Here is a 15,264-nt window from a genome sequence, read left to right as displayed (position 1 = left end):
GACCTTGGCATCACAGCTCCTTGCTTTTCATCTGTGCTGCTAAGAGCTTAGATCTTGACTTGACATGGACAGGAGAGAAGCAGTGGGTCCCAGTTTACTCATCAACCAGCATTCTATCATATCATGAACTTCAAATACTTTTGCTATCCATTATTTATGACTTGGAAAGCAGAGCCATACAGCCTAGGAGTGAGAGGCAGTGGCTGGGCTTTAGAGGGAACCCCGATGGCTCCATGTCTGCCCTGAACTGCCTTGGCCCAGAAAAGAGACCCAAAAAACATGAACTGTAACAAGCTGAGGCAGGGCCTGGGCTGAAGTCATCAGAATCACACAACCAAAGGCCAAGAAGAGTCAGTCTGCATGGGAGGAAGTGGAAATCTGCTGGTACTGTCTGGTTTCTGTGCTTGCCATTAGAACAAATTCAGACACAGCTAAAAGCTGGTGTAGTGGTGCCAGGCTGCAGCAGCTTGATGCAGCTGCTGCCCTTGCTACAGCTCAGTGCCACAGTCCCTGCACAGTCACCACAGCACTGGGAATTGGGGAGCATGGTCCAGTGGTGCCCCAAGGCAACTGAATTCCCATGGAAATGTCTTTAGACTGCCCCTGCAATATTCGTCCAGGCAGGCTCCTTTGTACCTGCATTTATGCCCTGCCTGTCATTGCAAAGGACCCTGCTTCCTCCCTGTCACTCCTGCATGGGAGCTGACAGAAGCAGTGCAGAGCATGAACACCAACAGCTGCATGCAAGCAGACAGCCTAAAGAGGACATGCAAATTCCATTTAAGAACCCCTAGATACATTTATTTTCACACCCCCTAATATTTTTTCAAAGCCTCTTCTTAAAACAGTCAACACTGCTGCTTTCAGTTCCCAAAAATTATATGGTCAGTGAATGCAAACATACCAGTATATGCAGACGAATCCAAACCTGAAAGCCTTGACTTTTATATCTGTATGTGACACCTACAGTGGTCTGCTTTTCACTGTAAAGCACTTAACCCTCTTTCTTTTAGCTTTCTTCTACACTATGTGCATCATGTAAACTTATTGTCTTGCTGGGAAACACCAGTGTTTCCCACCAGCGTAGGTCTCCAGGTCTTCAATGGAACCCTTACTATAGACAACTTCTGTGTCTGGAATCTGTCCTTCATTTTTGTAATATGCTTTGAGACACTCACCCACAACTGGTTTCTAACAAGCTGTCCCCAACCTGCAGCGATGCCATCCCGAAGTCTGCTATCCGGATGTTGTTCTTTTCATCCAGCAGTAGGTTTTCTGGTTTTAAGTCCCTGTGGCTATAAAGAGAGGGTCAAAATGTGAGTTAAATTATCCACAACAGCTTCCCACTACAAACCTTGTTCTTTATCCAGAACAGCATTCAACCTGTTTTACTTTAATTAATTTAATTTGCTTTCCTGTCCCAGGCAGGAGAACACACATATCCAAGATCCAATCCTTGCAGTATTCTAGACCATATCCCAGATGCCCACTCCTGATGAATACAAGGCCTGCAGTGTCCTGACAGGAAAGGAACATCTTCAACTTCCAGTGATACCAACACAACATGAGGGAAATAGCAGGAGGAGAATTTCAGCTTGGATTCAGGGCTGATATACTCTATCACATGACAGCTCCTTGAGGTAGGAGGCAACACCATCAATACGTTCTGTCAACAACAGGAAACAAAATGAGTGATATCCAGAGAAAAAACATTCTTGATGTAAATGCTACTGCAAAAAGCTCCTATTAGGACTTCTTTACATAGGCAGAAGGCTTTGAAATAATTTTGGGTAATTAGCTCTGATGGAGAAATCCCTTCAGCTCAGCAGTGCTTTTAACTGAGGGTGTCAGCAGAAGGAAGGAGAGAGAGGATTCCCTCCTTTGCATTAAAGTTTGATTCTCTTATTATTTGTCAACATGGGAAGAGCCAGGCAGCCACAATCTTCATGGTGGCAACTCCTGCTCCAAATCATATATTGACAAATCTATTAATTTCCACTGTTCACCACCAACACCACTGTGCACCCATGTCTGCTTTTAAGTACTTAGGTGCTTTTGTACAACTATAATATTCACTTGATTTTATACCCAAAGACAAAAATCTTGCACAAAATTTGTGATGATTGTGCTTTTTTTTCCTTTTTATTTGCAACTCTTGGAAAGTCACAGAGATGAGAGAAGCACTTCGGGCAGACCAACAACGAAAAAGCTCATTTCTTGGTTTTCCTTATGAATAGGCAAAATGACTCTGATTACAAAAGGTCTAAACAGCAGTACCCAAACAGGCAGGACTGCCAGCTTCTGTGGACAGGCAGACCACAAACCTGTGGGAAATGGACGTCCAACAACACTGAGTGTCAGGCAAACAGCACCCACTTGCAAAAACTTGCAACTAAAAGCAGTTACACTGACCAGAAACTGAACTCTGGCAAAATAACTGAACTGGCAAAAGAACCGGGTGTCAGGATAGTCAAGTGGCACCAATCATGGAAGGCAGCCTTATCTTTGTGCCATTTCCTCTTCGCTTTTTAAAACATTCCTCTAACATTCCTCATGCACCCAAGTGCAATTCTAGCCCTACAAAAATGTAAAGGTGGACAGTCTCTTCCCTCTCAGAGCAACACGAGCAGCATGACAAGGTCTTGGAAATTAGAATCCTCTGATTTGAAGAGAAGAGGGACGATCAGTTAGAGACAACTTGTAAATTCCATGTAAAACCAGAGCACATGGTAATAGGATACCTGGGGACTGTAACAATTATTTCCAAAGGAGACTCCCGACAAAACAGCACACATTCAAAGCAGTTACTGGTCGTCCACCTCACTGATTTGTTCTCTCTTGCTTTTTAAAATTTAGTCTCCAATCTTGCATAAATATGATGAACCCTTCGTGTTAAAACGGCCTTGTTAACAATGAGAAAGCAAGTCTGTGGATAAGAATTGTGATTCAGATTTGTGCATCTTTTCATCTGAAAATACAAAAGGTGCTTTGCTTTATCAAATCTGTATTTCTCATTGAAATCCAAGGTTTGAGATAATGGAGACTGAAGACTTACTAGCTCTTAATAACCATCAAGATAGTCATAACTAGTTGACAAAAAATGCAGGAGATGAGTGACAAGGAAAGGTTCCAGAGGCAGTGAATGATCAGTTAATGGCCAGGAAAAGAACCCCTGAATGTCATCATCAAGGACAGCAGTCCCAGACAAAGGCAAGATCATCAACACCTGCCAAAGTTTAACACTCCAGCAGTGAAATGGAGTGAAGAGCCCACAGTTCTAAGGCAAGTGAGGAAAGCTGGATGCTAATGAGACAGTATTGTGTGATTTCATCCTTCCTCCAGCAGACATCCTGGACAGTTCTCATCTTACAACTGCTTTCATTAATGGGAAGACCTTATCCAGCTGGGGAGGTGTGCTGCAGTTCCCCTGGCTGAGGATCAGTGCTCAGGGGCAGGTAACAGCCTCTGCAAAGTGAGAGCTGCTTGTTTGATGCTGTGAAACAAGAAACGGCCCCACAGCTCAAGCTGAGTGTGTGTCCTTCTGCTGTGGAGGGTTTTAAGTGGCTATAGCTGTCTTTCGGTCTTGGCAATTGCTCCTGGCTGACAGCTGAACAGATACATGGTATAGAAGTTGAGGGTGCTGCGGCCTGTGACCGTTCCACTGCTTGTGCACTGCATGATATGGTATGATTCATATATGCATTCAGTCTGTAGCAGGCATACTGCTGACACATGACTTTTGTACGTAAAAATTGAATCCTTTGCTTATCCTAAAACTGTGTAGCTCATTTAGAGAGAAGGAATGACCAAGGTGGACCATGACCTAAGCACAGAATGTCCACAAGCCTGGATGTGCACTCACAACAAAACATCTTATTTCAGGAACACGGTGCAGCTAAAGGAAATGCAAAAATGCTCCCTGTCCATGACTGAAAGCTTCCAGCCTTGGCAGATCTGCCACAGGCCCCAGCTGGAGCACAACGTACGTGAACCTTGAATCAGCCCCACTCCCAGAGCGCTAGGAGGCAGTGAAAGGGAAGGGACACCACCTTCGAAAATCAGGACAACATTCAATCCTGGAGTCTCCTTCTCCCCATGTCATCCTGTCTTCCCATCAGCTGGGATCCACAACACAGTTTTAGGCCTGGGTTTTTAGGGAGAATCAAGGGGGGAAATGAGGTTCCTGTAAAGTGGCATGTATATTATGGGGTTTTTTTGAGAGCCTCTGCAAGAAAGAGAGGAAAAAGAGGGTACCACCACCCACATTCCAAACATGGAGTAAGCTTCACCTCACTGTGCTGCACAATGCTTTTCCATGGATGATCAGTCTGATGGAGGTCTTTAGGCAGAGGTGCTGACCCAGCTCCCAGTGAGAATTTTGAAAGCCTTAAGTTGGGATCTGGGGATTTGTGGGACTGGGATAGTATGCATGAAAGTAAAACTGGAGTAGCAACAGACCTTAATGTGTTTCTTTTCTTTTCCTCCAGACACTCATCAAAATAAAACCAAGAAAACTTACCAGCTCTTCACTATAGAAATTATCACTTCACTGAGCAGAGAGGAGAATGTTGCATTTATGGCTGCCTGGCCCCCAAAATACAAGAACAGTTTTGATATAGTAGTTTTGTATCTCTCTGTCCCTTCTCCATCCCTTTTTCAAGACAGTCTCTAGTGCCCAGTATGGATGGTTAGGATAGGAATTTCACGGCAGCCTGAGCACGGATTTTGTATTTTGGCAGCACTGCTCTTGGAGATCAGGGTGCCAGTGGGATCAGGCAGTACTTGCACATTCACCCACAAGAGTATTACGTGACCCAGTGAAAATTTTCCTCTAGTTGGAGCATTTCTCTGATATCCATCTTTGGGCCACTTTGAATTTGCTGAGGCAGCATCCTGGGGATAGGAGTCAGGCCAGGAGTTTGCACCAGAGCGGCAGAACCAGCATCGCTGCCACTGGGAAAGAGACTTCCTCTCTGCATTTGCATTTCCCATCTTTCTACTGCCAGCTTTACAAATGCCAAGGGGAAGGGAGAGGAACATATGGGAACAGGGAAGGCTTGTTATAATTTACCTAAGAGCCCAACAGCCCGGACTGCCTAATGCACTCACATTTGAAAAGAATTCTCTTGTGCCAAAATGAAACAAAACAAAACAAAAATCTCACTGTATGTGGTAATTACTTGGCACTAATGGAACAGTGCAGAGTAAATGCATTTAATTTGGTTCCATTCCAGCTGATCTCTCTGGCTCTCCATGTCTTATATGACCACATCAACTCCCCTCTCTGCAGGTGAACAAAGGACTCGTTACCCTTTTCTTGTTCTAAAGGCTCTAAAGCTGTAGGGGCTTTATCACACGGCTGCAAAACCAGAAGAGAAGAAAGCAGCTTCTTTTCTGACGAACATGGCAAACTCTCCAACTGAGCCTTGCATATGCTGAGAAGGAATGCAAAAGAGAGATGCAGGACTGCAGAAGTCAATGTAACCCTGATCCATAGGGGCCACAGACTCCCAGAGCTCCTCAACCAAGACAACAGCACAAGAAATCAGCCTCTGGAGCCAGCATCCAGTGGATTTTTGAAGGGAGAGTGTGTGAAAGGGAGCCATGGAGCAAGCCATGGCAGGGGAAGCACACACTGTCGGACTCTCTGCAACATCCCTCTTTCACAAGTTACAACAAAGGCTTTACAATTTCCTTGCAGCGTAAGATGGATGGAGAGAGAGCTCTGAAAAAATTGTTCCATGGAAATAGGCACCATTGTTGGAGGTGGTGCATGGAAAATGAAAGGCACAGATAGGCATTAACATGTTCCAGCTTCCCATTAACACACTGGCCACGTTTGCTTTCTAGTCACTGCTAGAAACAGTTCCTTTAGTTCCCTCCAGTGCTTTTCCAGTCCATCCTCCTGCTCTGAGAATATCCCTATACCTGTACTGCAGCAATTGCAGAAGCAACACAGTCTGCCTGTCACCCAGGGCTGCCAGAGAATTCTGCTGTAGGGATGGACTCTAGATCTTGGATTCAAAGGAGCTATGTTACCTGGCATGAGATGACAAACGAAGCCATTATTTTAAAGTGATGTTTGAGCTGAAACGTTCATATCAGTTTCTATGACAACTCATTGTAGGTCACAGATTTCTAACCCAAGAAACCTCTTAATTGGAGAGTTGCAGGTCATTTGTACTAATCAAATTGTTGGCTACTTTGCAAATGCTTTTCTCACTGACCCCAAACTCCCAGTAGGGCCAGACCACAGAATAATTGTTCTGCAGTATGCCTCTTAAAATGCTTGATGTGATGCAAATAACTTATCAGTAACAATTAATAGCATGAGAAGCATTATTTTAAATTTCATGAGCAAAAAAAGCCTTTAATGTTATTTTCTCTTGCTTCTGCAAATCAGATCCAAATGTAAGATAAGTTTTATCTACCTACAGAAGATTCTTGGTTTATAGCCATTGTTGCTATGCTCAAATTTAGTAAGCTTTCACAGAATTCTGCACAACAAGTAAACATAATTATAGCTAGGAAAAAGGACAACATCTATAAACATATCAGGAATCCTGGGAAAGGGTTTGTATGCATAAAATGTTGCTTGCTTTTTAACAATTATTTCCATTGATCCATTAAAATATACTGTTTCTCTGGGCCAAGCTCTCCTCAAAGCATATATTCCTGTATTTCAAAGCCAGGACAGCCTGTCAGGTCTGATCACCACTGCTGCACTTCCCAGAAAACGTTACCTGGTTATGCTTACAGTAAGACTATGCCATTTTTGAGTTTCCAGTGGCTTACATAAAGAAGAAAACTTTAGCTGACTTTAGCTGAGCTGGTAACTTTGCCTTTGGCATTGCAGCTGCTGCACTTGATGGGTTTTCTCTGGTTCCCTGTACAAGGGATATCTGAAAATTCCTTACTGTTTTAGTGAGTCTTGAGCACAATACTGAAACTACTGGATTCAAGTAATGATTGGTGAATATCAGCTTTATTTTCAGGGGAAAAATGTATCCTTCTCACTTCTGATGGTCTGAACGAAAACTTGAAGGCTCAAGTACCAGAAAAAAACCCCAAACCAGCAACCAATTTTATTAAGTTCCACAATTTCCATACCAGTTTCACATCTGGAGACTTTGAGTCATGATTTCTAAGTGTCCATCTGCTGAAGTCTTCAGCATTTGACAGACCCTCGCTGCAGAACACCCCAGCACAGTGGAAAGGGCAGGGCACAGCAGGAGTTATGAGGGTGGCACTACATGACAGAACGTGGCACCTGGCATTCTTCAGCTTCCTCTGTTTCTCAGAGACACCCCAGATTTCTCCCTAAAAGCATGCTTCCCTTACTGACAGCGCTCTGCACCTCCTGCCTGCAGGAATATACCACAGATTTTGGCACCACTGCTGTGAAATCTTGAAGCGTTATTTCCTGAGGAGCCTTTCCCTCCCTGCACTGAGGGAAGAACACGAGGCCAAGTCAAACAAAGCTCTTATTCATTGCCTCAGCCCTCTAAGTCACACACCCCCATGCCTAGGCAGGCACTCACAGACCCTCTCCAGCAAGAGCCTTCCTTGGGTGTACTCAAACAAGCACAGCCCCAGGCAATGGAAGGAGAAAGGGCCCTCGTAATTGTCATTTATCAATATTCATAAAGAACCTGCCTTAACCCCTCTTGTGCAGGCTCAGGGGGAGGAAAAAAAAAAAAAAAAAGGAACTCAAAATGAAACGCAACCAAAATAAAAATAAAATGAAATAATAATCTCACTGCTCATTACCGCAGGGGATTTCCTCTCAATGTCACCACTGCCCTGCGCGGTAATTGGCATTATCTGTTATCTCTGAAGCCATAATAAGGTTTGCCACGGGGCATTTTCTGTAATCATGTTTTTATTTGTCAGCCCCTCAGCCGCAGCCAGCCGAGCGCAGCCGGGCAGGCCGCGCGCGGCGCAGGGCAGGGGCCGCGCGGCGCCAATGGCGGCTCGCGCCGGTGATGTCACGCCCAGCCAATGAGGCGCCCGCCAGCCCGCCCCTCCCGGCGCTGCAGCATTCCCCACAGGCACCGGGAACGGGCTCTTCCCGAGCAAACCGAGGGCTCGTCGTCTGCCCGCAGACGTGCTCGCACATTGATTCCCGCAGAAAATACAGCCGAGCACTGAACCAGCTGAGCGCTGCCCCGCAGTACGGAGGCAGCACGTTCAAAAGGGGCTATTGATTCAGGGCACCCAGCGGAAGTACCCTAAAGGCCCTGAATTTAGGAGAGCAGACACACCCAGTACTAGGTGAACCGCATCTTAGGCAAAGGCCATCTGTTACGTCCAAAGAAAACTTCCCAAGGTCGGATAGCCTTCCATCGGTGTCCGGGGAACCTCAGGTCCCTGTGCCGTTCCCTGCGCGGCTGCTCAGCGCGTCCGCTCCAGGCACTGCAGCACAGTGCAGAGCCCTCGGAGCACAGGGAAGGGCTGGAAGGAGAAGCGATAATGCTGCATCACCGAGCCAAGTGCTTGGCTTGCCAGCTCAGGCAAGGCAGCGAGGTAGCACAGACCCCACGGGATATCCCTGCGTGGTGCCATTCGTGCCCGTGGGTCCCTGGCGTGGCACGGTGCTCTGTACACACAAGTCCTCAGAGGACCCTACAGTGCCTTACCCATAAGCGTTCCCCCACGGCCAACCTGCACCACAAAACCCTGTGAGTGACTGCACCACAGAGTGAAGTACATCAAATATTCCCCCACTGTTTCCAGTAAATAAAACAAGAAGAGAAAGCACATAACATTTTTAAAACAACACACAGACTCAAGCCCCACACCTATTCTGCTTCCTTTTCTCAGCTGCTTGTTTGAAAACACCTCTCAGACAGAGGCGATCTCTCCACGCAGTAGCAGCAGAAGCCTTTTACTTATCGGAGGAAGATTGGGGAATCCTTTCTAAATCTTTGACCCAGGAATGCTGGTGTAACAATGTGTTTTGAGCAGTGAATGCTGAATGTAGTTACATACAGCTGTTAAAGTAAGCCACAGGTATTTTGCAGTGTTTTGGGATGTACAGGAAGAAGATGGGACTGTTACATGGGGCTGGGGACACCAGGCTATCAATCTACTCTGCCAGTAGGCTGGAGGCACCCACATTTAGTCATTAACCAAAGCAGAAGCCTTCATTTTTCAATGTGGTCATAACTGGATAACCTGGCTGATGAGATGATTTGTCATTTCACTGCCCCACGACAGGACAAGGTCAGGCTTCATTGCTTAGGAAAGCACATTAAGTTTTACACTCACATATATATTTATGCATGCTCTGATTTTCTGAAAACTGTCCAGAATACAGCACAGAATATAACACACAACACACGAGTCTCAGAGTGACCTGGAGGCAGAGCTTATGATTTACTGCTAACTTACCCAGCACTAGATGCTAGTCAAGTGGGAGTTAGCAAGGAGATGGGATTTACTTTCAAATAAGACTGCTGCCCACAATCCAGTATGTTTAACAGAGGAAAATGGATTCCTCGAGAGAGACATGCATCTGCCTAGAAAATTTCACATAGCATTAAACCTGCAGAGGTGCTTGTCTGTCTGTCTGTCTGTCTGTCTGACAGCCTCACCACGATCCTCACTCAGTTTATTAAAGTCTCCCAGATCTAGAGGTATCCATAACAAGTCCAAAGCACTAGCATGTATGTGCATATATGTGTGCTTTAGTAGAAACTTCTATCCCAGTGGAGATTCTGATTTCTCTGGAATATTCATTTGGAAGAGTAAACAATTTCTCTTCAGCTGTACTTAAACATTTCTGAGTGTTGTTGGATTGGATCCCTTAAGTACTTAGCCAAGTAGGGAACAGAAACATGTATGTATGCAATCCACCAGTGGTTACACTGCCCAGTGTATGTAAAAAATAACAGCTCTACAACCTACCAAGGATCATGCTGGTTCTAAGAAGGTCATGATCACTCAGTGCAGTTGAATAGCAGGGAGGAAAAATTGTGGAATTCACAGAATAAAACTGCTCAGAGGTCACTGCCAACAGAGAAAACTTAGATCCTCTACTTAGGGCATGCAACCTGCTCTTGGCTTCTCTGGGAACTTCTCTGACTACTGTAACTCTGCCTGTGTCAGGTAGGCATTGTCCTCAGGACCTTCTCACCCAGATCCACCACCTTTGAACTGCCTCTTATAAGAAGAGGCACTCTCCTTATACAGTATCCTTTTCTTAATATATCCTCAAGAAAGGCTCTTCTTTCCCTTTCAATTTATAAGAAATATGATCTCTTACAGATCATTATTTCCTGTTCAAAGGACTCAGAGATGTAGGGGGAGGGGGCTAGAAGAGCAAGTTAAATATTTAACATCCATTTTCACTGTGGCCATCTGGTTTGTGAGTTTTCAGCATAGAACTGGGGGTACAGAAAATCCCTGTATGGCTACTGAGAAGTAACCACACAGTGATTAAGCAAATCCAGCTACTGCAGTATCTCTGAGTGGCCCTTGGCTTCCTGGAGTGGGGGATCTATGGCTGGCTGTGGCTTTGGAGAAGCAGCCAGGCAGACATAACGTAAATGTTCTCTCCCCCAGCCAATCCAAATGCAAGGAGCTGCATTTGTGAGAAATGAGCAGGCAGTTATGGGTCAGTAGCTGTACAGAAACTCTTGTGCTCAGACTGACTGCAACAACTTGATTTCAGTATAATTTAAATTATCTCAACTTGCTGGAGATGAAAGAGAAACTGGTCCAATATAAAATGGCACCTGAAAGCACAGGTTAAACCACACTCCACAGTTAAATAATATGATGGAGTTAGCAAGAAAATTCTTCCCTACTGGAAAGGAAATTAAAAGCAACAGTGACTCAAATGCCCAGAGGGAACTCAGTAAAGGTTGCCAAAAGCCCGCAGGTTTCCAAAACCAGAAGGAAACTATAAAATGACTTCGCTGTATTTGCAGTTGTCCGAAGTTTCTTCAGGGTTTCCTTTTGATATAGTGTGTGTAATTCTTAGTAATTAGTAAGTGGCACAAAAATTATAGAAATGAAACTGTTTTTCCTTGGTGGTTTTGGTTTTCCTGTTTAAAGCCTTCCCTGTGAATGAATTCCTCTCCAGTGAGAAATGATGGACGACAATCTTCTCCATGAAGAGTCTACCTGTGACTGATACACTGTCTCACAGCTGGACAAGAATTAAAAAATACATCAGCACTTTACCCAATGCTTTTAGAGCTTTACAACATCGGTTACTTAAAAATATCAAGATCCCTTTATTATGTAGCAGGGAACTCCCATTGGAAATGGCTGTACTCACCATATTGAATGACTATGGCAGAAGTCTAAAGCAGAGATGATTTGTCGGAAGAACTTCCTGGCTTCTTTTGGTGTCAATCTTCCCTTTTTTACGAGATAGTCGAAGAGCTCCCCACCTGACACATGTTCTAGCACCAAATACCTAGAAAAACACAATGCCAGGATTTTGTAAGTATGTGATCACACCAAGCCCCTCACACTCACACGGTTATATACAAACACCTCTGTTTATACGCAGTCAAGGAGAACACTTCCAGAAATAACAGTGGAAGAGAATAGGAATTTTAAAATCAGGAGTGATTCATATGTTTAACAGGGGTTCTGCAAACTTCAGACCTGCCATTGTTGGATTCAGTGTCCAATGTCGTAGCAAGACATAATCATAATCAGGAAGCTAAAAATTACCCAAAAGACCAGAAGAGGAAGCAGAGAATAATCAAGTATAAGCTTCCACAGCAGGTCTTAAAGCTATAGTGGAGTAACACTTTGTATCAAGAAGCCACAGGTCCTTTAACCAAGCTGACAATTCTTTTATAAAACAGCTGTGGCAAAGCTCCACTCAGACAGAACCAGACACATGTCAAGAAAACAGAATGAATTAAAAGTAAGTGAACAATGTAGATTATGAAAAAAAAAAGAACTACATGTGTGTGCAGCCTATATAAAAGCTTCAGCTTTTGCTGCTGAACAGCAGTGATTTGCTGGAGCAGCTGCCTGGCCTTACAACTCGCAGGTGAAAAATGTGGCACTGAGTGAATAAATGTGGCATTGAGTGAATAAATGTGGCACAAAGGGGACCTAGGAGCAGGAGAGGAAACTCCTGACCTCATCCAGCACTCTTGGCAGTCATAGAGTGAAGAGTGAAACCTTCTGGAAGCAAAGGGCTTGCCATGGATGGACCATCTTCTTGTTTTAAGTAGGGCTAATGAAAGGCAGCCAAGCAGAGGAAGACAGTATAAATCTCTGGAAATGTTGCCTAATAGTGGGAGTGAAACAGTTTTCCCAGGGAAGTGGCAGGAACACCATCAACTGAACCCTTTAAAAACAAACAAGTTTGAGTGTACTTCTCAGTCCCTGCCTCCCAACAGCACATCAGACCAGGCTGAACTGTATGTGCAGTATGATCCCTCAAGCCCTTTGCTTTACAGCAGGATAGTTTTACTACCAGAATTAATCCAGCTCCTCAAATTTGAGTGGACAATGAAGAGTAATTAATCCAGGATACTGTCTTTTCTGTACCTCAAACAGCACAATCTCCATGGAAATTTCAGAATTTGAAATGAAAAGTGGAGAAGATTAATATAAATTTGGGGTCTTTATTAGTCCTGTTTTCAATGTTTCCAAAAAGCTAGGACAGTAGAAGGACTAAAAGCAGTTCTGAGGAAAGTAAAGCTTGCTCAGTGATAATGGCATTAGCCTTCAAGTTGCAAAAGTGGGACCTGAGCTCCTGGTCCATCATCATCTCCTGTGTAACTTCCATGTGTCAGTTCCCAGCTACAGAAGGAGAAAGCACTTTTCTGCCTTACAGAAAGAAAGACATTAGTATTGTCTTGCCGGATAAATAAGTACTAAAAGGGCACAAAAATTGGACAAAACTATAAAATTATGGATTTTAGGGAATTAAAATTGTAGTTTTGCATTTTTTGATCAAAGCTGAAATAGTTACAAGAAACATAGTAATGTTGACTTTTTTTTCCATTAAAATTGGTTAAAAAAGAGAAAAATCTTAACTTGAAAATCACATTTGGAATATGTGGGTTATCTTCTCGCCAAACAGATGAGTAGTTGCCCAGCTGTCTGCTGGGTACACCTTGGTAATTTGGAGATCGCTTTTTATAGACATGACATTTTTTGAGCAAGTCATTCAAACACAGAAGAAAGCTGATACGCAGCACCCATAGGCACTGGGGTTTCTACGTTGTCAAGTCCCAATCCTTGATTTCTAAGCCTTGGCTAACAGATAGTCTGATACGAGGGTTTGCTGTAGCATTCATTCTCCCTCTCATATTAGAGACAGATCTGGATAACTATCCAACATGGCAGACCCAATCTTGGCATGGAATCAATCCTAAAATTCTTCTTGACAGCTTGCTTTCTCACTGTGCCCAGCAGAAGCTGGATGCAGCAGTGCATCTTGCCCCCAAAATTCAAACTGCTAGCTGCTTTCTTTTTCTGGGAGGTATCTTACAAAGATGATTGCAGTTACAGACATGCAGAACACCCTCCACACTGGCTTCAAACGAACAGTTTTTGAAAAATACAGACCCAGCATTTCTGTCACCCACAGCAGGAACTGCGAAGCAATTTATTTTCATCAACTTCATCTTATTAAAAACACTCAACAAAAATGCACTGACACGTATGAAAAATAAAACAAATTGAGAGACAGGGAACATTTACAAGGTTATTAATTTTTTGCTTGCCACCTAGAAGCAGTAGATATAATAATGGAAATGAACAGGGGAGAGCATTTGAAAAAGATTTGTGCCTATGACAAGTCAAGGGACAGAGAAGCACAGAGACGATGTATTCTGATCTGACAAAGCCCCCAACGTGACATGAGTGAGAAGGACGACAAACACATTCCTCAGTGGCTGAGTGCAACAAAAATGCTGCAGGGATCATTCCATAAGCACTATGTGGCTAAGCTGCAGCTACGATTTGTGAGTTCAGGTTGTTATCTGCCAGGCCTATTCCCTGTAGTACCTTGCGGGGTTTTTTAGGACAGCCCCCAACTAGGAGACTTTCTGTTAAACAAGGGCATAATTCAGCACCTGCCCCCATCTCTGTGCAAGCCAGCATTCTGCTGGCACATTACCTGGCACAGTAGTACACTTGTTCTTTCCAAAACAGGCTGACAAGAGGGGTTTCAACATTTCCAAGTGTTGCACTGGTTCTAAGTACCACTGGACAGCTACACAAACCCCACTAAGTGGTGCATATCTGTATCTGCCCATCTGTGTGTGTGTGAGTGTGCCTAAGTGACTCCACAGAAGAAGAGAATAAACACTCCGAAAAGCCGAACAGAAAAAGCAAAGGAAAGAAAGAACATTATTCCCTAGGCTGGAAAATAAGACATACAGACACCACATCTTTCCTGAATCCATGTCACAGAAAAGAATCCAAATCTTCTATGTTCACATCAGCACCTAAAATCCTTTACTTTGGCAAAATGCTATAGGATTGGACGTATGCCAATGCCAGTTCTTGAAGGATCTAGGAGAAGGTAAATAACATGTAGCCTGTAGGGGAAAAAAACACGAAGCAGCATTTTCATGAGTCTCTCTTCCCTTTTATCTTTCCCAGATATGACAGGTTTTCACTTCATTATTGTACTACTTTTCCAATTTATTCTAAACAAGCAAGCAAATTCTGAAAATCCCAAAAACAGTAACCAGAACTTCTCTCCTATTACATTTAGAGATGAAAAGCAACCTATTGGTGAATGAAGTTTTGAGGGTTTTTAATCCTGTCTATGTAAGACTGACAGCATCAGTCTTCCTTCCCATTGTAAAAATGTAAGAAAACCTGCTCTGTAATAGCCATTTCAAGGAGGTTCAGGGAAAGGAAAGACCCAGTCTCTGGCTGGCAGCATGGGCACTACATGCTGTGATGATACAGACAGGACCTGTGTTAGGACAAAAGACTCTGTAAGAGCACTTAGCTCTCACATGTTGGGTGCTCTGGACACCAGCTCTTCTAATCCTTGCATTTCACATGAGAGAAGCTAGTTTTAACAAGCATTAACCTCCTGTTCTTTACTGATAGGGAACTGTGAAGCCAATTGACTTGTCCAGGGTTACAGTCACCCAGTATCAGCGCTGGGATTAGCACCTGTTATCCCTTGTGCCTTCTACTCCATGCTGTCCCCACCACCAATTTCCCCTTTGCCTGCTTGGACATTGGAAAAGCCAGAAAACATCAGAGTTCTGCAACTCAATATGAAGCCAGGTGTATGTTAAAAATAAAGTCTCAATT

General features: G+C 43.9%; 1 protein-coding gene across 14 annotated transcripts in view; it reads right to left on the bottom strand.

Annotated features, from left to right (window-relative positions):
• The window catches only part of BRSK2 (BR serine/threonine kinase 2), a 310,737-nt gene that overhangs the window by 82,342 nt on the left and 213,131 nt on the right, over nucleotides 1-15,264 (bottom strand). For all 14 annotated transcript variants that reach the window (XM_019284082.3, XM_019284091.3, XM_019284094.3 and 11 more), the window contains exons 4-5: nucleotides 11,288-11,428; nucleotides 1,179-1,295 (exon numbers count right to left, since the gene is read on the bottom strand). In XM_019284082.3, coding sequence (XP_019139627.1) covers nucleotides 1,179-1,295; nucleotides 11,288-11,428 — 258 coding nt within the window. The remainder of the gene's footprint in view (nucleotides 1-1,178; nucleotides 1,296-11,287; nucleotides 11,429-15,264) is intronic.

The sequence above is a fragment of the Corvus cornix genome, chromosome 5 (genome assembly GCF_000738735.6).
Source record: "Corvus cornix cornix isolate S_Up_H32 chromosome 5, ASM73873v5, whole genome shotgun sequence".
Lineage (NCBI taxonomy): Eukaryota > Metazoa > Chordata > Aves > Passeriformes > Corvidae > Corvus > Corvus cornix.
The sequence above is the reverse complement of the archived record's forward strand: the minus strand, read 5'-3'. Positions and strand labels throughout refer to the sequence as shown.